At 43.3% G+C, this 24,396-nt stretch overlaps 1 protein-coding gene across 1 annotated transcript; it reads left to right on the top strand.

The window, feature by feature from the left end:
- sv2a (synaptic vesicle glycoprotein 2A) lies at positions 1–24,395 on the top strand. Its single transcript, XM_077526060.1, has 14 exons — positions 1–17; positions 99–224; positions 2,938–3,686; positions 8,059–8,239; positions 8,922–9,073; positions 9,238–9,371; positions 9,473–9,562; positions 10,592–10,699; positions 11,487–11,575; positions 12,792–12,956; positions 13,039–13,172; positions 17,368–17,574; positions 18,618–18,777; positions 20,118–24,395. The coding sequence occupies exons 3-14, from the start codon at positions 3,065–3,067 to the stop codon at positions 20,299–20,301; spliced, it is 2,226 nt and encodes a 741-aa protein (XP_077382186.1). The 5' UTR covers positions 1–17; positions 99–224; positions 2,938–3,064; the 3' UTR covers positions 20,302–24,395.
- The last annotated feature ends 1 nt before the right edge of the window (position 24,396 follows it).

Raw genomic sequence — 24,396 nt, forward strand, 5'->3', positions numbered from 1 at the left:
CTGCACCAAGCCTGGCGGTGCGCATGCGTAGCATAACACGCGCACACACACACACACACACATCCGTGTTCTTTTTATTTATTTATTTTATTATGAAGGATGGTGAGGAGGGGGCGTGGCCGCCCCGACGACGTCATCAGCCATCAGAGGGGGGAAAGGAGACAGGCGAGAGGAGCCGCTTCACATTGCCTGCACTAAAATAGACCTCAACTCATTACAAGAAGGTAGGACAACATGTTTTGATTTTGATGATTATTTATTTACGCAGGTGATGTTGTATTAAAAATGATGGCCAACGGATGGCGGGAGATTAGGAGGAGGAGGCTAATTATCATCAATTGGTTCCATTGGATTAAAGCACGCGACGTACGTCGTTGTGAGCTCGTGGCGACCTCCGCCAAGGAAAAAAAAAAAAAAAAAAAAGGAATAAAAAGAGACTTGAAGGTGAACGTGAGCGAGTTTAAAATCTGATGTGTGCAAATTTTCCATCGATCTCCTGTGATGCTAATTATTCATCACCCATCATGACACGATTATGCTGATCAATTTGGTGAAGGGTGCATGCGGTCATTGGGACTTGCATGCATGCAATGGGGAGGAGGGGGCGCTTTCGTGGGGTGAGGGGGTAGGGGGGGCTCCCGCGCTCTGCGTCGTGCGTCAAAATGACCTTGTCATATGCACTTGCACTGCTGATTTAGAACCCCCCCTCCCTTTCCATATGGATTTGCTGGGAGAATTCTGCATTTCAAATGCGTGAAAAAATGTAGATCGTCCTTTTAAAAAAAAAATATATATATGTATATATATAAACGGTCGATTTCTGTCCCCCTCCTTCCCAGGCCACCGTCGTTGCTCATTTGCATCCGGGCTTGTGTTCATCTTCACACCAGCACCGTCATCATCATCACCATCACACATGCGCGCCCTCTTGTTATGACGTCACACACACCCGAGGCATGTTTGGCAGTAAATCCATAGAACATAATGCTTCTGGACAGGGAAGGCGCTAAATCGGGGTGGGGGTTGTATCGCCCCTGTCAGAAATCTGTGTATCCCCAGTTATGCTGCATTCGAGGACAGTCGGAAGTTGGCAATCTCCGAGTTGGCCTTTCCCAGTTCCGACCTGAAAGCGTTCGAGGCGAAAGTAAACAACCAAAATGGCGGATAGTGTCAAATTGATTTTTATTTTGGTTCTTAAAACTCATTTTGATCTCCATGTAAACTTACCTGCTTGTAATTTTGCTTCATTTATTGGAGGAAGAAGGAACAAAAAAAAAACCCCGCCAATTTTGAAATATTCTATGAAAGCCACCCGGAAGTGGTTGTCATGCTGCAATATTAACTGTCATGGTTTGGGTTGATTTTGTTACTTTTGTCATGGCTCAGGTTTGATTTTGTTCTCCTGTTTCTTGGAGTTTTTGCCGTGATCTGTGTTTTGTTGTCCTTGTGGGCTTCCCCTGTCTCGTCAAACCTGAGTATGTCCACCTGTTTGCCTTCCCCTCCTAATGTGTCAACCAATCAGCACCCTCTACCACTTGTCTTGCCCAGCTGTGTCTCGCTGAGTCAATTAGTGTGGCTATTTAGTCTTGTGTCTCCCCTCTGTCTGCGTCGATTCATTGTGATTTTCCTCATGTCATGCTGCTGGTTGTTTTCCCGTCTTGTCTCCTTTTACCCTTTTGGACTTTGTTGTTTCATCAGAAAATAAATAAATAAATAAATAAATAAACATTTATCATAAGACCATCTTTAAGACAACCTCAACCCTAACAGCACCTTCCGCCACTTTAACAGCTGTTTGGATATGTTGAGCTGAAATTATTGACATGATGACACTACTACACACTTGCTGCCAAGATAGCCAAGCCATCATAATTGCAAACAAAATGTGATGAAATGTTTGGTCAACTTCCACTCGGAGAGCCCACACGCGCTTCACGTGCTTGCTAAATGTCAGCGCAAAGCACCGCAAGCTACTCAGCGTGCGCATGTAACGCTTGAGCTAAGCGCTAACCTGGCTTAGCTGAGGTGCGAGCTGGGCTTTTGCCCGACACCTCTCCGCACTGAAGGCACACATCAAACCATTTCAATTTTGAAATCTCAACCCAGGCTTGAAACTCAATTTTGAAACACTCACTTGCTTGAAAGCCTACTTTCAAAATCCTAACTTGAAACCTTAGCCCACTCTTGAGACCCTAACTTAGAATGCTAGTCTTGAATCCTTACTCTGAAGCTCTGACTCAGGCTTGAAAAGCTCATTTGATATGCAACCCAAGCAGCAAACCTTCGTTAAACCCTAATGTGATGCCATAACCCTGTTTTGAAACCGTGACCCAGGCTTAAACCCAAATTTGAAACCCTATCTTTCAAATTTTTGCACCCTGACTCAAGATAAGCGTGACTGGAACCTGTAATTTGGAGTACAAATGGGTAATCTTCACCGTGGCGTTAGATTAGGGCTCTTAATGATAAGATAGGTGACTCGAGCTAGGCCTTTGTGTCGCTGTGACCTGTCCTGGCTTGGCATCTTCCTATCTATCTGCACTCTGGCACACATTTATCCAGCAGAAACCAGTTAAGACCATCAGGTCACACGTTTATACATTGGCTAGGCTCGGCCGGCCCCGTGTGGGTGGACGGCCAAGGTAGTATAAGATTAGGGACCGTTTTGAGTGGGGCATGCCTTGTTCCACGTTCAGCAGATAAGGCTCCACAGCTGTGTACTCCATCTTTCTGGTATCCACTAAATAGTTCAACTGAGAATATGAAGTCTCCTGGTTGTTATTATTCGTATAGCGAGTATTCAAGATAAAAGAAGCAGTGACAGTACCCGTCGAACTTTACAGTGGCTTTAAACCTCGTTTAAAATATTTACAATAAAAATATTTCGGGTTTAAAATGTAAGTTTGCGGCATCAACTCTTTGCTGTCATCTGTTCAGGGTCGGGCACGCACGAGCAGGAGCGAGTTGTGGGCGTGGCCTTCCGGAATCCACGTCACCCCCTCATGCGCTCGGACCGCTCCTGATCCCGTACGCAGCGAGCAGCCGGCACCAACCGCATCCCGAGATGGACGACGACGGCCGTTACCGGGACAACCGCTCCGACTTCATCCGCGGCGCCAAGGACATCGCCAAGGTGGCCAAGAAGCAGGTGGGCAAGAAAATGGGGCGCGGGGTGGACAAGATGGCCGACGAGTACACCCGCCGCTCCTACAAGCGCTTCGAGGAGGAAGACGACGACGACGACTATGCCGGGGTGCCCGGTGGTGAAGGCGGCGGCGGCGGAGGCTACTACCGCAACGACAGCCGCGCCAACGACGACGACGCCCACAGTGACTCCACAGAGGGCCACGATGAGGACGACGAGATCTATGAGGGCGAGTACCAGGGCATCCCGCGGGGAGACTCGGCCAAGGCGGACGGCGCGGCGGTGCACGCCCAGGCGCAGGCGCAACACTTCCGGGACCTGTCGGCGTACGAGGGCGAGCGCAGGAAGGACCAGGAGGAGCTGGCCCAGCAGTACGAGAGCATCCTGCAGGAGTGCGGCCACGGGAAGTTCCAGTGGATGCTGTACTTCGTGTTGGGCTTGGCGCTCATGGCAGACGGTGTGGAGATCTTCGTGGTCGGCTTCGTACTGCCAAGCGCCGAGAAGGACATGTGCCTGTCGGAACCCAACAAAGGAATGCTGGGTAAGAATGTGTCACGTTGACCTCTGCCGAGGCACCTTCCATCTGCAGAGGATTGTTTATTGGGGTCGTTTCTACCTGGATGTTCCCGGTGCAAACGCTTTCCAAGGATGTTGCCAATAAATTTAATCAAGACTCCTAAACTCTAAACACAAACCCTGGACCTTGTCATCCCCAAAACACTTAACCCCATCCCAAACCGCACTAACCCTAATCCTTCCCATATTGTTCTATACAAACCGTGATCTACCTGGGTAGGCCTTCAAGGACACTCTCATTGCTAATGCTAACCCTTTCTAAGCATGTTCCCAATAATGTAGGCAAGAATTTCAACCCTACACAAAACCGTCACCTTAACTTTAAAGATTTTGGGACGGGTCCCCATTGTAGAGTACCGTCCCAATCCCGCCCCTTTGATCTAATCCCAAATTTTGACTCTATTCTGTAATCTTTAGACCCTCAACCTTCACTTTACTCCATAACTCTGAACACGTTGCCAAGCCCTTTTCCCTTCAACTTTACATATCCACACCTAAGACAACTCCACCTAATCGGCTAATTTAAGTTTAACACCATCAATCCCAACTCTTACCCTTTAAAGCCTATTCTACCCGAACCTTAATTTAACTCTAGCCTAACATTACCCATAACCCTAACATCCCTAACTTCTGACCTCTAATGCTACGTTCATGCTACATTCAGACCAACATTGGGAGAGGCGTTTCCGGCGGTGCGATTGCACTGTAGTCAATGGACTTCGCAATCTTAATCTCTCAAACTGCAACCCTGTCCATAAAATCCAGCCAAGAATGCACTCCTCGTTCCCACTCTGCCTAAAACTGAAATCTTAATCTAAACTCATTCCAGATCTTAAAACGTGTATCTACCCAAAACCGTCCTAACATCTAAAGTTAACTCTAACTCTAATCTTAATCCATAATCCTTGTCACCTTACTTTAACTTTAATTTAACCCTAACCGCCAAATTTACCCAAAACCTGAATCTAACCCTAATCCAAAACACCTAACCATGAATCCCTCAAACCTGAACACTTCAACCCCTTCTTCATCCGAACCTTACTCAAAACAACCCGCTTTAATACGAACCCCTGAATTTTGTCAAGAATCCACATTGGCCTAATCTTAATCGAAACCCCAACTGCCTTAAAATGGCCCTAACACTCCCACAAACCTTAAACCTAGACCCTAATATCAATTTTAACCTTAACCCCCAACCTTACTGTTGAATGTAGGTCCCAATCCACATTGGCCGTACAAGTCAGGCTAATAGAAACAAACAGCAGTCTTGACATGACTCGCATCCCACCTGCTTCATCCCAGTCACCATCTATCATCTCACACACGCACACACTTATTGACGAGCTGTCAACAGTTTTGTCGCGACTGTTTGTCACTTTTGCGGATCTCGAGTGTCCATTCTCACTTGTGATCCAGCGTGCTCGTTTACTTGCTCTTTTGATTGTCAGTACAAAAATCCTGATGACAATAATCAGCAGTTTCCATGACAACTGAGTAAAGGCTGTCAGCACCACTTTGACAAAACTGATGTAGCCGGCAAAAAAAGATAAGCTGTTTGGAACTGCTTGACTGTTTGGAAATTAGCCTTCCTTTGATTGGGGCTAGTTTGGGCAAATTTCCTTGTGGGGGTTCATCAGAGTATGAGCCTTAGAATTGGTCCAAAAGTGGATGCTTCGAACCAAAATGGATGACTTCCTGTTTTTTTTCTGTCCTGTTATGATAGACATGGAGATCCAATTTCACGTTGATCGACAAAACTGGGGTCGGGGTTCATTTTGAGTGATAGTCCCCATTAACACGAACCCTAAACCCTATCCAAAACAATGAAGCTAATCCAAAACCTAACCAAACATGAACCAACTCTAGCAGTTCGTCAAAGTGCAAGCCTTGGATCTCACCCTTCAAAACCAAAATGGCCGACTTCCTGTTTGATTATAGGCTGTATCCTTTTCATCGTTTTGCATTGGACGGCTGTGTAATGCCCCCAGGTGGTTATTTGAGGGTAGTATGATCAGTTGGAGTGTAGTTGCGCTGAGACAATTAGGTGTCTATTTAAGGGAGGAATTTATTGCACTCGAGGGGTTGACGCAGTGCCGGAGTGACAAGAAGGTGACTTTCACTCTCATTTCTCCTCCACTGATTGCCGTCTGGGCATCTGTGCTGGTGTTTCCACGGCGACGGCCACGCGTATTAGCATACTAGCTTGCGCGTGCGTATAAGTGTGTAGGCCTGGAGGACTGTGTGTGCGTGACTCATGTGCTTCACTCCAGCATGCCAGAGAAACGTGGCGAGACGTCGCCGCCGCAATGCAGCAACATGCTGACCAAATGCATACTGTTGGGGGTGGGGGGGTGGTGGGGGGGTGGTGAGGGGGTGTAGTTTGAGGCTACGTTGGCATGGCTAGGACAACCGATGGATGTTTGGCCCAAAATGGCTAACTTCCTGTTCAGTTTGGGGGGGTGCATCCTGTTCTGCTTTGACATGTCCACCAAATTTCGTGTACATTGGTGAAACTGGTGGTTGGGGGCGGGCCCATTATTTTTAGAACAAGAGTCAAAGCAAAAGCCCTAAATTCACCCTAAATGGCTGCTTCAAGCCAAAATGGCGGACTTCCTGTTTAACTTTAGGGATGGCTTCTTGAGATTTTTGTTTTATTTTATTTTTTTGGTGAATCCTATTATGACAGATGTGTCCACCCAACTTTCATTCATTTTTCATTCATTCATTTCTTCATTCATTTCAGGCAGAAATCAATAGCCAACAAGATACAAATTTTTCCAAACAATACTCAACTAAACCTGGCCTGAAAAGTAGTTAGTGGGAGGAAGAAAAACTTAACTTAATGTCTGTCAATGAAACGCAATGATTTAATTCAACCCCTGTAATTGGCTCAAAATGGCTGCCGACTTAGTGTTCATTCAGGCATCAGTCTGATACTTATTTATATCCTGACACGATAGACCGGCTGTCCACCTAATTTCCAATCGGTGAAAATGGCGTTATGTTCATCAACAATGTGTCACAGTGAGAGGCCTGGAATTGGCCCCGATTGGCCCCTCCCCACCCCAAAAAAGCCTACTTCCTCTTTAATTTCAGCCACGGCTCAATTAGACTGCTTTGTTAATCCAGTATTAGATGTCCACTCAATTTTCTGTTAATCGGTGAAACAGGTGTTGGGTTGGGGCTCATTTGGAGTGTCACAGCTCAAAGTATGTAACCTGGAATTGGCCAAAAATGGCTGCTTCAAGCCAAAATTTCAGTTATATTTCAGGTATGGGTACCTGAGACTTGTTGGTACATCCTGTTATGCTACGCAAGCCCACCCAATTTCATCTCCATCTGTGAAGAAAGAGTCTGTAGATGAATTTTTCTAACTTTTTCGGGATGGTGTTCAGGGCCCTTAATATATATATATATATATATATACATAACCATCAGGAGTCACACACGTTTAGGTTTGTAAGGAAATAAAAATCATTGTGGACAACAAAACCCCACCTGCACAAACATAACTTTGTTGTCACGCTGATGAAACGAGGCAAAGCAAATAGTTGAAAGAAACTGCGATGACACGAGTGGGATGATGAAAAGGGGTGGGGGGTGTTGGGGGAGTGCAAGACAAGGGAAGGAGCCAGAGCAGCTGAGCATCTCTGTGGAAGTTGGGGGAGGGGGAGAAAAAGAGAGAAAGGCGAGGACGATGGAGAGTCTGTGACAACGAGGCTGAAAAGCTCCAGGCTGTGTGTGTGTGTTTCATTGCAGGCTTGTATGTCGTGCACACACGGAGGTGGGGGGGGGGGGGGGGGGGGTGACTATAAATAGTAACGTAGTGTTCCCTCTCTCCCCAGCCGAGGATCTTTGGCTCGCGGAGGTCGCTCGGCCATGGCGACCACGCCGGGTCTCGGCAAGGGCGACTCAAAGGCGACTTTATGACTCACTGCGGCGTGAAGGGGAACACAAGCGGTTCGGTTTTCTAGGGTAGTCCTTACAACAACAAAAAAAACGACTACAACGGAATCCTGACTACAAAGATTTAACACTTGAGACAGAAGCGCCTCTTCTCTCAGGATTTGGTCGGTCATCCGCAACGGTTTAAACGAGGAAACTCGATTTTCATCCTATCACTATTTTTTAACAAGGAAAAAAAAAAAGGCACAAAACCCCCCAGCCCGCCTCCGGCCTTGTATATATGTGTCACCTGTACATATACAGTATCGTTTATGCAGTAGTCTGCTCGCAAGGTGGGAGTAACAAGATGGCCGCCCTTCAAGTGAGTGGTGTCAGCGGCTCTAATTTTTGGACTCCTCCATCCATACTTCTTGGTCTTGTCCCACCTGCAGGCCTGATCGTCTACCTGGGGATGATGGTGGGTGCGTTCGTGTGGGGCGGCCTGGCCGACCGCATCGGGCGGCGGCAAACGCTGCTCATCTCGTTGTCCATCAACAGCGTGTTCGCCTTCTTCTCGTCCTTCGTGCAAGGCTACAGCTCCTTCCTCTTCTGCCGCCTGGCCTCCGGAGTTGGGTGAGGAAAGAAAGCCGGCGCAGACGCTGTTAGCCACGTTGGCCTCACTTCATTGCTCAACAACTTCTTCTTCTTCTTCTTCTTCTTCTTCTTCTTCTTCTATTTCTTCTTCTTCTTCTTCTATTTCTTCTTCTTCTTCTTCTTCTTCCATTTCTTCTATTTCTTCTTCTTCTTTTTCTTCTTCTTCTTCTTCTTCTTCTTCTTTTTCTTCTTCTTCTTCTTCTTCTTCTTCTTCTATTTCTTCTTCCATTTCTTCTTCTTCTTCTATTTCTTCTTCTTCGTCTTCTATTTCTTCTTCTTCTTCTATTTCTTCTTCTTCGTCTTCTATTTCTTCTTCTTCTTCTTCCATTTCTTCTATTTCTTCTTTTTTTTTTTTTTTTTTAAATTTGCTGTAAGACATACAAACATGGTAACAATCAAAGATTTTCAGTATAAGTCAACAATAATTGCCAAGGGAACAGTAGTTTACAGAAAAATATACACAATGATCAAACATAGAATGTACACATACAATTGTAAATAAAACTATTTCTTTTTGTTCTTCTATTTCTTCTTCTTCTTATATTTCTTCTTCTTCTTATATTTCTTTCTTCTTCTTCTTCTTCTTCAATTTCTTCTCCTTCTTCTTCTATTTTTTCTTCTTCTATTTCTTCTTTTAATTCCTTCTCGTTCCCAATGCCAGCATCGGCGGCTCCATCCCCATCGTCTTCTCCTACTACTCGGAGTTCCTGGCTCAGGAGAAGCGAGGCGAGCACCTCAGCTGGCTCTGCATGTTCTGGATGATCGGCGGCATCTACGCCTCGGCCATGGCTTGGGCCATCATCCCACACTACGGTGAGGTTTCCGTTATCGTCCTTATATCCCGCAAATACGGGCTGCCCAGAGATATAGATAAAGATTTTTGTTTAAAAGCATCCCAAAATACAACAGATCACTGGGCCGATTGTTCTCTTTATTTGGAAATGAAAATGACGTGATTGCTATGTGTCCACCGTCAGGTTGGAGCTTCCAGATGGGCTCGGCCTACCAGTTCCACAGCTGGCGGGTCTTCGTGCTGGTGTGCGCTTTCCCCTCGGTGGCGGCCATCTCGGCCCTCACCACCATGCCCGAGAGCCCGCGCTTCTACCTGGAGGTCAGTCCAATGTTTATGTTTTTTTTTTTTAAAGTCACTCGACTCGGTCAGGACGTGCAGGTCGGCTGCTTTGATGCGACAAATGTTTCCTGCAATTGCAGAATGGGAAACACGACGAGGCCTGGATGATTCTCAAGCAGGTGCACGACACCAACATGAGGGCCAAAGGATATCCGGAGAGGGTTTTCTCAGTAAGCCGCACATTGCGACGATTCCTACACTCCTCGCAAAAAACAAACAAACAAACAAACAAACAAATGTCAAGATTCACGACAGGTTTTGAGTCCGTGAACATTTCCAAGGTCATCCACGTTGTAAACTGTTTGCTGACACTCAGGCTCCGCCCCGTCCACACGAAAGCCCATTTTAATGTATTGCACTAGTTTCTTACCATTTGGGGAGTTCGTCCACACGGCGGCGCCGTTTCAAAGCTTGAAAACCGATCACCTTTGGAACAGGGTTTAAGAGTGGAATGATTTCAAAACACGCCCCGGACGTTTACTCCACATGCAGGATACTTCTCCAGTGCAATGTTATTTTAGTTAACCAAAACTAATAGAAAAATTAAAACTAAAATTCTGAAAAAAAAAATTTGTGAACAAAATAAAATAAAAATGCATTCAAAAAAACGAAAACTAACTGAAGCGACGGCAGCCATCTTACTCCTCCCGTCTCACCAGCAGATTACTGTTTAAACTACTTTGAAGACCCCCGTTTTCTTTTATTGCTCAGTTGCTAGACCCCTCGTTTTTTTTTCTACTAAGTACTGTCTCAAATGTTCTCCACTTTCCATACTGTAAATGTATGAGATCGTATGTTGAGAAACGTTTCTTGGGAGGAGCAATATGGCGGCCTCGCGACTTCAAAAGTCTTGGCCAATCGGCTATTCAGATCAAGTGGTTCGTCTTCTTCTCTGATTCTTCTACGCTTTCCGTTAACTCCCCGTGGCAGCGCAACAGCGCCACTCCAGACTTGGCATATGTATTACAGCCGCTAAACGTCCTCAGCGTCTTCTTTTGGACACCCGCGTGCCTTGAAATGTTTCTTTCTGTACAAGATTTCAGTGACACTTCAGTTCGAAGCGTCCTGTTGGTCCGCTGTCATGTCGACAAGAACGGCCAATTGTGATATCCCTGACGTTTTTGTGGGAGTGTATATCGTCATCAAAATTCTTCTTATTTCCATTGGGTTCAAGAGAATGAAACGTGGCATGATTTCAGGTGACCACCATCAAAACGGTGAAGCAGATGGACGAGCTGGTCAACCTGGGGGACGGCGCCGCCTGGCACGAGAAGTGGAGGATAAAACTCACCTCGCTTTTCCATCAGGTACGCAAACGCTAATTCAGGAATGTGTGTGTGTTTTTGTGTGTGTAGCAGCAGCCATTTTGGGCCAATTCCAGAGCTTGATGAACTTAATGCGGAAACCTGGAAAGACAGGTGATTTTGAATTGCCAAGATTTTTAGCCTGAGAATTATTTTGAGGAAAGTTAAAATGTAAACTGAAATTGGGGAGGGGGTCTGCTATCATAACAGAAAAACAAAACAAACAAAAAAAAAATCCAAGAAGCCCCTGCATGAAATGACCTCCGTGCGCAAAGTCGGCCATTTTTAGGTGCATTTGAGGGCTTGGACTTTGACAAACTCAAATGACCTGCCAATCGGAGGCAGGTGTTCTTAGACAGATGGACCACTAATTGCCATTAACTCCTTCAATCCCAAAAGCATGTAAACACGTTTTTTTTAATACTTTGTCCTTCACTCCAAAAAACGTGTTTACACGTTTTTTTGTTTTTTGTTTTTTTTATGCAAGAGCATACAGAAGGCTTTGATGCAGCTTCTGACATGGGGAGGTGGCTTAAAGCATTGGTAGTTATTTAAAAAAAAAAAAAAAAAACAGCCAGCAGGTGGCAGCAGAGAATAAGAGCTCAACCAGGACCTTGTTGCAACAAGCTCTTTTTGGCAGTGTTTTCACCAGGAATGTAATATTGATGAAACTTGGCTATATTCTAATGCTAATTGCTGCAAAACGGAAACAGATACGGATGTACTTTTCCTGAGTGAAAATGGCTGGGAGTGCATGAATTAATATGCTCGGTCTGTTTGTTCTTTTCAGGTATGGAGTAATTTCCAGACGGTTTTCTCCCCCGAGTACCGTCGCACCACCTACATGATGATGGCCGTCTGGTTCTCCATGTCCTTTAGGTAAATCTGACCTCATGATATACAGTCCAATGGTCTCGGAATATACTGGGGACCATCTTACTCAGCAGGGGTTGGGACTCTTTGACTGTCGCAAGATTGGATTCAAATCTGATTTTTCAATGCAGAATCAATTTTGGATTCCAAATCATTTGATTGACAATGATTTCTGCTTCAATTTATAGATGTGCAAAGAATCGTCCTGATCTTCCTCCAGTCTGACTCGCTAATGCTAGTTAGCGCACTACTCGCGGCACTTTTATCACTCAAAAGAACGGCTATTCATTAGGGATGTAACGATAAGGGCAATATCGCGATATCGTGATATTAAAACTGCGACAATATCGTCGTCGTCATGTTCACGATATTTATTAAAAGCAACACATCTGTTAAAAAAAAGTCAGGTTGATTTTCATTTGCGCAGTTCTAGCACCCTCAGGTGGCTATTTTTTTTTTAGTGAGATTTAATTTTCGTTATGGATGTTTTGACCCTTCTATGTGTAAAATCTACGCTAATTGTCAGATGAAGGGGAACGTAACATGCCGGTGAAAAGAGTCAATATGGGGTGGAACTCAATAAGTGCGTCCATCAACAAGTAAGCGCCTCAATATTATTATTAGAGATCGTATGTGGTTTATATACATTGCTATTATATACAAAAGCACAAAATTGTGCTTTTTTTTTTAATATGAGCTTTTTTTTGACAATATTGTAACTTTTCTTTTTAATATCACCAACCTCACCTCCCCACAATATCATGGTAATTATCGTATCGGGAGCTTCATATTGTGATAATATTGTATCGTGATGTTTGGATATCGTTACATCCCTACTAATCCTGCAAAACGCTTCAGGAATGCATACAGAGAAGCACCGTAACATTAGTCACCGGCCTATGTTTTTCCTATGCTGAAAAAAAATAATAATAAAAAAATAAAAAAATTAAAAAATTATTGGAACAACTTGATGGTGACTTTTTCCTTTTACTCCCTAATGTGGCTATAACTTAACAGTGTATCAGAACGCGTGGAACCACACTGCCCCTAAGTGGCCAAATTCGGTACAACAAAATAATAAATACATAAAATCGATTTTGGGACATTCCAAATCGATTCTGAATCGTACTAAATGAAAATCTCTTTTTTTTTTTTGGCACACCTATATCACTCAGTCCACAAGATATTCTAACGACGATTCTAACCCGTTTCGCCGGCGCAGCTACTACGGCTTGACCGTGTGGTTCCCCGACATGATCAAGTACCTTCAGAAGCAGGAATACGCCTCGCGCACCAAAGTCTTTGTCAAGGAGAAGGTGGAGCACGTCACCTTCAACTTCACGCTGGAGAACCAGGTGCACCGCCAGGGCGAGTACTTCAACGACAAGTGAGTTCAACAATTGCTAACCGTACTTCCGTCGGAGAAAAACGCGGGCGAATAAATCCGCCCTGGCTATTCTGCGTTGCAGGTTCGTGAACCTGAAAATGAGGTCCATGGTGTTCGAGGACTCGCTGTTTGAGGAGTGCTACTTTGAGGACATCACCTCCAGTAACACCTTCTTCAAGAACTGCACCTTCATCGCCACCCTCTTCTACAACACAGGTAAATGAAAGCATGGCTTCTTCTGGGGAAAGTTTGAGGTTTGAGAATTCAACCTCTGAACCGGTTATTTTAGGATTGATTAACAGCCACAGGTAAGAGAGAATGTCAGTTGAACTCAAACATTTAATCAACTCGAAATGCAGCCTTATTTTCAGATTTACAGTATCTGAAGAAATAAAGGAAATAAAATAATTACATTTAAAACCAACTGTCTGTGCCTACCATTCAAAAGTAAATTATACTCCTAATGGTTCATGGTGCTGGCAGATGGCGATCCATTGTCTTCACACTCAAACTGTTGGCGCTGTGCCAGTCCGAAGGTGGCTTGCGTCCGTCAAAAAGACCACCTGGCAAAAAAAAATCAGCCGAACAATTTGCGGGAGTTTGAACAAGTTCCTCCTGCCGCCAAAGTCTTGGTTTCAGGTCATCACAGCTTGACCTCATGTTGATGACATCACGGCGTCCAACTCTCTGATGTCGTGGCAGAGCTCTCATGTCGGCAGTTGGCCAAAGCCACCAGAGATGTATGACTGTCACCGGAAATTATTGTTGATTGGGAACGTTGTGCAAGTTGTGCAAGTTTTCCCTGAAGTGGACGACGACAAGAATCGGACTGCACGATGCCGGTGTTGATTTTAGGTGCCCTGGTGGGGTCGCTGGTGACCAAAGTCGCTGCTCAGTACCTGGACTCTCCTGCTTCAAAGGACTGCGTATCACTTTTGGAGATTCTGTTCGAGATCCCCCGCAAAGGAAATCTCCCGATTCCGAAAGACAACCATCAGGATTCCCTCCACCCGTTCTCGTCCGTGGCCCACCCCGCTGACCCGGACACCGACTTGCGGAAGCTGCTACGCCTCACGAACTCAGATGATCCGCGGGAACCCAACTGGGACGAGGAACTGTTTTGGGGTAAAGGGCGGGCACCGCCCCAAGCACGCGCGCCGGTGCCGGTTATCAGGAAGTCTTTGGAGACTGTCAGAACTCTTCTTTCGCCGATTGCAGTCACCTCTTTAAGGAACGCTGGCCGGTATTTCGAGCACCTGAGGACCAGCCACGCCTACGTGCGTTTCAGCAACTGGTTCACAAGGTTCTCCACGCCACCTCGCATCGCCTTCCTTTGCGTCTCCACTGTGGTTTCGTTTTGCCTGCATAGAGCTTTGCACCTCATCCACGGCTCTCAGGTGAAAACGTTCTTGCTGGCGCACAAACAGCAACTGATTGCTTTTTTGTTTTTCCCCTCCTCAATCCTGTTTCCTCTGATCTTCACTTTGCTGCGTTGATAGACTCGAAGCACGTCAAAGTCCATCCACCAGTCTTGTTGGTTGGAACTGTGACTTTGAATGATTCACAAACTCTACAAACATCTATCATCGAATGAGGTATATGCCATGGAAGAGGCGAGACTTCCGACTTCTGTGATTTTGCACATGAGTTTGGTTCCCGTCCGGGTTGCAAACGCGCAACCGAGGGACACAAAGTCGGAGGCACAAGTATTTTGACGCTGCCCACACGTCGCAAACCGAACCGGAACCAAAGCTGATGTGCAAAAACAGTCCCACCTCTTCTGTGGCATATTCCTCATAGCTTGACAACACGGGGAGTCCTCGAGTTACATCGGAGTTCCGTTCCTACGATAGTGATCTTTTATGATGTCTAGCTGATAGAAGGCGTAGCTTTCTTCTTTGGGGCCATGTGGTGGAAAAAAAAAAAAAAAAGTGTGAAAAAGCCACAGATACTCCTGCAAGTGCACAAGCGCTAGCTAGCACTAGCTAAGGGCTAAATAAGAAGATGTAGCTTTCTTCTTCTTTGGGGCCATGATGTGGAAAAAAAAGAGGGTGAAAAAGCCAAAGATACTCCCACAAGTTCACAAGCGCTAGCACCAGCTAAAGGCAAATTAGCGGACAAGGGGAAACCATTACGGCCAAAATGGCGGACCAGGAGCCAAAATGGCGGATCGAGTATAACCGTTGTAAAGTCGAAACGCCCTCATTCGAGTGTCCCGTTCTCAGCCCGCAAGTCACCCACATTGACATGGACCCTTGTAGTCTTTACTCAGAACCTCCTGTCCTCAGTCCTCAAAACTTCAACACTGACGATGACGAATGTGAAATGGAGACTACGCTACATGTGTCTGATGTCTGACGGGAGGCATGTCGTTCGGGTCAAAAGACACGTCGTGTGTAGTGGGCTCCCTGTATTTTTTTTCCAAGTTACTTTCATGCCTTCGGTGTAGTACCACATTGTGCCATAACATGGGGGCAGCACTGAGCTCTACTGAAGGACATTTAGCGTAATTAACAGCAAGAAGAAGAGTTTTAGCATCATATAGCTGATGTGGAAAAAAAGAGGGCGAAAAAGCCAAAAATACTCCTACAAGTGCACAAGCGCTAGCACACTAGCTAAGGGCTAAATAGCGTACGAGGGGAAAACACTGCGGCCTAAATGGCGAACGAGGACCCAAAATGGCGGACCGGGCGTAACCGTTTGTAAAGTCTAAACACCTTCAATCGAGTTCAAGGACTCACTGCATTGTGCTATATCAAACCAAACCAGAATGTCGGTGTGGGTTTGGCCTCTCTTCTGGGTTCTCCGAGCTCCAAACTTAGCGTCCACCACGCCTGCTTGGATGTGGCAAAAGAGACGTCCTGTTTTGAACTCCACTCAACTGGATCCCTTTTATGGACTGCTATTGCCTCGCATTCACACACCAAGGACGCTTCAACGTGGTCACCAGGGCTGAGGATTGAACCCACAAACTCACAGATGGAAGACAAGCACTCTACCACTGAGCCACGCCTACAACATTTTAGCTTCTAGTGGTGTTTTAATTGTTCACCATTCTCTCTCTCTCCATGTTGCTTCACTATTCGGCTTAGACAATTTAGCCAGTTAGCGGTGTCCATTTTCCTATTAGTTTATTGACATATTCTCCTTTTATAAGATTGAAAATAAAGATGAATCTGTCTTTTGATATGCCCTTTGACTGATTAATATAACAACAATATAGCAACTTATATAACAGCCAAACTTTCTGCCAGCGTGAAACCCAAATTGACCTTACCGTGTCAGCAAAATCGATGTTTTTGGACATTGTTCCCGTCAAGCAGATTAAGAATGAATTTGTATTGCCTCATAGTTTCAAAGTTTTGTTGGCATTATTAGTAAATAGTCGACACATGTGTGGACGGCTAGCTACCCGGAGCTATCGTTAGCCTTTGGCTAAAAACAAGGAAGAACATTACCTTAGTGCTGATGTCGTAGTTTCTGCTCATTTTGGAGGGATTCAACTGGTCGTGTGTGCTAAGTTTGTTCTGTTGGCATTTATAGTAAATAGGAAGTCAACAAACAGTTGGACGGTTAGCTACCAAGAGCTATCATTAGCCTTTGGCTAATAACAATCGAAACCATTACCTTAGTGCTGATGTAGTAGTTTCTGCTCATTTTGGAGGGATTCAACTGGTCGTGTGTGCTAGGTTTGTTCTGTTGGCATTTATAGTAAATAGGAAGTCAACAAACAGTTGGACGGTTAGCTACCAAGAGCTATCATTAGCCTTTGGCTAATAACAATCGAAACCATTACCTTAGTGCTGATGTAGTAGTTTCTGCTCATTTTGAAGGGATTCAACTGGTCGTGTATGCTAGGTTTGTTCTGTTGGCATTTATAGTAAATAGGAAGTCAACAAACAGTTGGACGGTTAGCTACCCAGAGCTATCATTAGCCTTTGGCTAATAACAACAATGGAAAACTTTACCTTAGTGCAGGCGTAGTAGTTTCTGCTCATTTTGGAGGGATTCAGCTGGTCATGTGTGCAAACTTTGATCCAGCGTAGACATTTTTCGTAGTTGTTTGAGGGTTTAGGGAAGGGAATAAATCGGACACCTTCCAGTCAATCTTGATAATGGCTATCTCTCTTACACAAGCCGTGACTACAGCGTTTAACCATTTTTATTGTGTTTTTTGTTTTTTCTTGGCTTTGGATAACCACGCAATGCAACACCGGTAGCTAGATTGCTTTTGTTTGTCCGTAGCAAAACTCACATGCCGGCGCAGACATGACGTCTTGCGTCTTGATTGGTTTACTAGGTCACGTGGGCGTGCTTTACGGTAAGGTCAATTGTGTTGTTTCAAAAGTCAAAAAATGTGTTTTGGGAGCGAGAACTGTAGACCTGAGTGTTGTCCAACCTGCCCCCAAAGACCTGTTCAAGTACAGGTTGGTCAACAGCCGGCTGATCAACAGCACCTTCCTGCACAACAAGGAGGGCTGCCTGCTGAGCGACGTGAGCGACGAGAACAACGCCTACATGGTCTACTTTGTCAGCTTCCTGGGCACCTTGGCCGTGTTGCCGGGCAACATCGTGTCGGCGCTGCTGATGGACAAGATCGGCCGGCTCAGGATGCTCGGTAAGCATTTTTCGGACTGGCACGGTTTACCAGTTGCAGACCATGCGTTTGATACTTTAGTGGGGATTCACTTGACTGAATCCACTTTTTAAAGCAACACTCAGGAACTTTCAGTTTACGTTGATTATGGCGCCACCATATGGACAAAAGCGGTAATGTTATGCCTTAAGGAAGACTACATTTCCCATGAGGACAAGCAAATTGCATTTTTTTTCATGCGTCGACATTCAAATTGGCTGAATCCACTTTTTAAAGCAACACTAAGGAATTTTCAGTTTATGTTGATGATGGCGCCACCATATGGGCATATCTAATAATGAAAAAAAAAAAATACTGTGCTGTGTAAGTAAATAAAAAAAAAAGATGAATGAAAAAGCATTTATAATAAACTAAAAATCATACCAAAACGAAAAAGCATATAATAAATGAAAAAAAAATAGATATATACTGTGTTGTTGAAAAAAACAAAACAACATACTTTAATTGGGGGAAAAAATGAATGTAAATGAAAAAAGAGCATATCTGATTAAGGAAAAAGCATTTATAATAAAGTAAAATTCATATCAAAACAAAAAAAAATCCAGTTAATTATATATATATATATATATATATATATATATATATATATATATATATATATATATAATTAACTGGATTTTTTTAAATGAATTTATTTTTAATTAAAACTGATTTCCAGTTTTTGGAATGTAACACTCGCGACAAACGAAGGAACACTGTATTACTATTTTAAAAATGTAAGTAACATCATATTTCCAACAAACATTTAGCCTACAAGTACATTCCAACATATTTTCAAGTACATTTAAACGTATTTGTAAATGCCAATGCCAGTCAAAAATGTTTACTCCGTATTGACAGTTCCATATTTGCATACATAAAGACGAAAAAGCGATTGGACAATCAAATCTCACAACCAGATTTCATGGACCAAATATTGGAATGTGTGTTGTGAATGTAGGAGAAGTATTAGGCCTCGCTAGGTCTGACGTTTGTCTTTTTTGTGTGTGTGTGTGTGTCTCCAGCGGGGTCCAGCGTGATTTCCTGCATCAGCTGCTTCTTCCTGTCGTTCGGCAACAGCGAGTCGGCCATGATCGCGCTCCTCTGCCTGTTTGGCGGCATCAGCATCGCCTCCTGGAACGCCTTGGATGTGCTGACCGTCGAGCTCTACCCGTCCGACAAGAGGTATGCAAATGCCGATTCTTTTTTGACAGGCGGGGCGGCTCGTGTGGCATCACCAATTGTGTAGTTCGGGTTTTCTGCTGTCACCAAGGGGCTTGATTCTGTATCACCTAATGTATGTTTATATTAATTTGAATACATGGATGCATGGATGGACAGAAAGAAGTACAGTACACTCTTAAAATTGCTGGGTCAAAAGTAACCCAATTTTAGTAAAAAATTGGACTCATTTGATTTGGACTTGACTTGGGTCAATTTGACCCAACTTTCTTAATTTTTTTATTTTTATTTTTTTATTTAACCTTTATTTAACCATGGATGGATGGAAGGGTGTCACTGAGTTACAATAATTTCATATCAAAAGTAGCAAAACTTTAGCAAGAGTACTAACCGGAAGTACAGCGTCAGCTGCCATTATCTTATTGGTTTAACTTTTTAAAATTTGCTAAGTGTGATCTTGTGAAATGTAAAATGTCTCATCCCATTTAATGTACATTTGCGTTTTGGTTTCTGTTTGTCCTTTTTTTTTTCCTTGGTTGGCATTATGTGATCATTTTCTGGCTTTTATGTTTTTCATTAAAAAAAAAAAAAAAAACATTTGGGGGAAAAAAAAACACGATGGAGCTAATATTTCACCAGGATTTTTGAAACATGTAGAAGTTCAAAATGGCACCATGCTGTAATTTCTATGTTATTGCAAATGGGAGACAGAGATTAAAACTAAATTCTTGTTATAATGCCATTTTTTCACTCATTGACTCCCATTATAAATCACTGTTTTTGATATGCTGTAAACCTGATATGTTATAATGCATTTTCCGTGATTACTGATCCAATTGCTTCTTTGATGAATCAAAAATGTGAAAATTGAGGAAAGTTGTAGTGTTAACACCCAAAAGCCACCAGGTGGCTAATAAATGAATTTGCTTGTGAAGCCAGCGCTGCAGATTGGTCAAAATGCATGCGATTAAAAACGGTTGGCATTAAAAAAAATATGGTGTCGATGTGTCTGAGCTCATTTTTAGTCTCTCTGGGCGTGCATATTTGCACATATGCACATGACAATACAAAGGTACTGCCCAAAATGCAAACAATGTCCGCGATGTCCAACGTCCGATGCACTTGTTGTGGGAATGCTGAAGCATATGTTATTGTGATTTTTCATTCCACATGCATTCAAATCTTAGCATTCAGCTATTAGCATTCCGCTTTCAGCATTCCCACGCAATTTCTCCAGACATTGCACTTAGACTAGTTGTTTGTTGTTGTTTGAAATTCACAAACAATGTACAAGTTTTGCGAATGACTAAATATTGCAACGGAATTCCTCTTCCTGCGTTCAGGACCACGGCGTTCGGCTTCCTCAACGCGCTGTGCAAGCTGGCAGCCGTGCTGGGCATCAGCATCTTCACCTCCTTCGTGGGCATCACCAAGGCCGTGCCCATCCTCTTCGCCTCGGGGGCGCTGGCGGCCGGCAGCTTCCTGGCCCTCAAACTGCCCGAGACGCGGGGTCAGGTGCTGCAATAATAAAAGGCCATCGGGGCGAGCTGGAGCAGGTGAGAATCGGTTTGAACGGAAGGAATCACGACGCGATTTGTAGTAAGACCCCACCACCCCCCAAAAAAGTGGCAGAAGTCGGAGGTCCGGGAACTGGGAGGCTCTCGAAGGTGAACAGCCCCGTCATCACATTGTTCCTTTCTTTTTCAAAATGGAGGTGTTTCATTGGTGGTCGTTTTGTTGACAGTGACGGTTTGTTTTGTTGAGGTGGGCATAAACGAAGCCCCCTCTTGCCCTTTAAAAACATGATTTACAATCGTTAACCATTAAAAGCACAAGCGTAGTGTATGTGTGTGTGCGAGCTCATATATTAGAAAGGACTTTTTAGTACTTCTACTGGCCCCGTCCCTCCGCCACACCACCTCGTCTTATGCATGTCCAAGTTGTATGTATGTACATGTATGTGTGGCTTTTTGGGAACTGTATCAAAACAGAACAGATGTGACGCTTCAAAATGTCGCTTTTCCACTGCAGAACGTGTTGCTCATGGAGGGACCACCAAATTCCAAAAGTTCCTTTTCATCCATTTTATTTTTTTTTTACCTGCCTGCGTTGATGACAAATGTGGGGGAAATTGCAGGAAGGGGGCGGGCCTCACTTGACACATTTTGACAAGTTTGATGTGGGAGGCGTTACGACGGTTGCGCACGCAAATAGTTCTGAAAGTTTAATATCTAACCAACGATGCAGGCTCCTTCATTTTATCCAGCAGGAGACTGCGGGCACCAAGATAATGGAGCGTCAGACTCCAGAGTGTTATGTTCTGAGGTTGGATCCCAAAAGCACAGACACAAATAAGAGTTTAACACTTTATTCGCATAACATCAAGAGGCATGGAACTAACTTGACTTGACCAGAAACAACGAGAAGGCATTGAGGAAAAGAGGAGCAAGCGGCCAGCTGGATAGAGGAATAATCCGACAAAACACACACTTCTCAGTTAGGCTTGTTCAGACAGGGAAATGATCTGATTGGTTGTGGCTAGACATGTGGCTAACAGGACTGACATGGAATTATCTGGTTGGCTGTTGACTAGATAAAGAGATTAAAGATTCTTGACATCCCATAGCTCCTGACATCACATAGCTTAAGACCAGTTGAAACTAGATGCCGCTTACATCAGTTCAAAACAGACACTTGACCGTACGGTCATGACCCGAACATAACCCTGGCCCCAAATAACACACAGGCAAAACAAGGTCATGACACAATCTCCACTTTGCTGCAATGTGACTTGGCATGGTTGTTTTTTTTCCCTCCGAGTTAGCAATGAATGAGGATGACCAACTTGATCCAAGAGGGGACTGAGGCCAGCCAAGTGGAGACTGTGGGAGTACAGCTAATGCTACGCTAACATTAGCATCTGTTTATTGTGTTCCGCGGCCCAAGAAATCGTCCCCGCTACGCCGGCAACGTGGTGATGTAGTGGAAAAGCGACGTTGTTGTTAGTTTCTGAGTGGTTGTAGCACAACAAGATACTTGTAAAAATATGTAAGAGATGGCAATATATGAAATTATATTCATTTTCATAATGATAGCGACGTGTGAATTGAATGTTAGCGTGATTATCGTGCAGTATGGAACCCTCCTGTGCAATATCCCCCGTCATAATTGTACTCCTGATTTATTTATTTTTTATGTTTTGGTGGGGAGTGGGGTAAAACTACTTGCAGCGAACTAAACATAACCTGCAGGGCTTAACCAATAGGTGGCGCTAATAATGTGTGTCGATGAGATTCACTGCCAAGGGCTGAGAGTGTAACAGCACAGGGTAGATTAAAAACAAAACAAAATCCGGAAACCGTCATTCACGTTCACGTTCTTTATGTCCAAACTGCCATTTTATAGGATAGCAGCCATATCGACGCAACTTTATCTATGGGGCAGCCGCAATTCCGTGTTGTTGTTGTTGTTGTTTTTTTCTCGTTTTGGATTATGTAACTGCCACATCCCAAAATAGACTCAATTCAGTTACCTCAAAATTCTGCACTCAACCCCCTAAAAGACAAAATGGACACAGACTCTTTGGAATTTTTATTTAGTTTTTTTTCCGCTAAAAGTTGCTCCTAGTTGAGCTTCAGATTGCTCTCGTCTGTTTAAATTTATATGAGTTCCAGGTTAACAACAACACCCAGTTAGTACTTTTAACAGTCCCGGAACCATCTTAATTTGTTTGCTCCCAAAGACGTATAAATACGTTCTATTTTAAATATGACCAGTGTCCCAAAGACTGAAGAGAACAGTTGAACCAATGGTGGCTATTACAAAAACGGCCAGCATGTGGCAGCAGAGTATAAGAAATCAGCCAGGACCATGTTGCAACAAGCTCTTTTTGTCAGTGTTTTCACCAGGAATGTGAATAATGATGAAACTTATTGCTACAAAAATGGAAAACAGATAGAAATTTACTTTTTTTCTGATGAAGGAAGAGACTCTAATCTTTCTTTTGGTAGTTTTTATAGTAATAGAACAGAATATTCTGTGGGTCTTGCAAAATCAGTCCAAATCCAGTCGAAAAAAAAAAAAACAGCCGGGAGCAAAACGGGATTGTTTCAGTCAAAATGGCTGCCAGTCAACGAGTTCAGTGGTGTGCAGAATTCTGAGAAGACAAAAGTGGATTGAATCCTTTCTGGAACAAGGCCGTAACATGTGGAAAATGTGCGAAAAGAGGTGAAGAAGGCGTGCGAAGAAAATGGCGGCTGCTTTTGAAATAAAGTTCTGAATGGAGCCACGCAGACGACCCCTTGCACTAAACGCGCACGCGTACACGCACACGTTGGGGGAAAGCGGCAACATCAAAGAGCACAAGTTCTACCCAAGCAAAGTTAACGAAGCAGCTCTTGACCCGCCGGTTCCATTTTTTTTTTCTTCATTTTGAAAAATGATTTATTTCTATTTAATGTGCCATTTGTGTATGGAGGACCAAAACTGCCAAAATTCAAAATAAATGAATTACTAAATAAATAAATAAATGACGAAAAGTGAAAATAAAAACGGATATAAAAAAAATATAATTCAAAAATTAAACACAAATGTATTTATGTATTTTTCGGTCTTTTTATTTCCATTTATATTTATTTTTTTGGATATAATTTTCGAATTATATATTTTTTATATCCATTTTTATTTTCACTTTTAGTAATTTATTTATTTAATAATTTATTTATTTTGAAATTTGGCAGTTTTAGTCCTCCATATTTTGTCACAGTGTTAATTCTTGCCAAATGTTTTACACGTCACACGCGCCATCTGTGCTCTATACATATGAACATATGTACATACAAATGAGGATCATAATAGTGGAACGAAATAATGAGAGAGCTCTCAAAAGCTTTTTTTTTTTTTTTTTTTTTTTTTTTTTAAGTCTGCGCTCGTCGGTCATGTGACTTCTAGAAACAGGAAGTGGATTTCCAGACCAGTCCGTTTTCAGACTTCCTCTCAAAATCACAACAAAAAATTTAAGTAAAACGCACACGGAAGACATAAAACTTCAGGCAGGATTTAGCAGTAACCACCATTTGTTTTGTTTTGCTCAACAGTAAAAATGTTGCAAAAAAAAAAAGGTGAATTTTCACCCCAGAACTACGAACTTTTAAAGGATCGTGTTAGTACTTTTGAAAGACACGCCTAGGTCCGCCCCCTAATTTGAATAACATTTCGACTTGGTCATAAGGACCAAAACTGCCAAAATTAAAAAATGACTAAATGACTAAATAAATGACTAAATAAATGCATAAATAAATGAAAGTGAAAATAAAAATGGATATAAAAAATACAATTCAAAAATGAAATACAAATGTATTTATTTATGTGTAATATATATTTTTGTTCTTTTTATTTCCATTTATATATATATATTTTAATATAATTTTCGAATTATATTTTTTAGATCTGTTTTTATTTTCACTCTTAGCCATTTATTTATGTATTTATTTAGTCATTTATTTATTTTGAACTTTGGCAGTTTTGGTTCTCCATACCCCGCTATTATGGATCCATTCAGTTAAGGAACTAGCGGTGCCGAGAACTCAAAAGTTCCTGGAACGTTGGCTACCTAACTTATGT

Source organism: Festucalex cinctus, chromosome 7 (assembly GCF_051991245.1).
Source record: "Festucalex cinctus isolate MCC-2025b chromosome 7, RoL_Fcin_1.0, whole genome shotgun sequence".
In the NCBI taxonomy this organism is placed as follows: Eukaryota; Metazoa; Chordata; class Actinopteri; order Syngnathiformes; family Syngnathidae; genus Festucalex; species Festucalex cinctus.

Coding starts and splice junctions, on each gene's coding strand:
- sv2a (XM_077526060.1), top strand. CDS start 3,065: ATGGACGACGACGGCCGTTACCGGGACAACCGCTCCGACTTCATCCGC. Junction 3,687..8,058: donor ACCCAACAAAGGAATGCTGG/GTAAGAATGTGT, acceptor TCCCACCTGCAG/GCCTGATCGTCTACCTGGGG. Junction 18,778..20,117: donor CTCTACCCGTCCGACAAGAG/GTATGCAAATGC, acceptor TCCTGCGTTCAG/GACCACGGCGTTCGGCTTCC.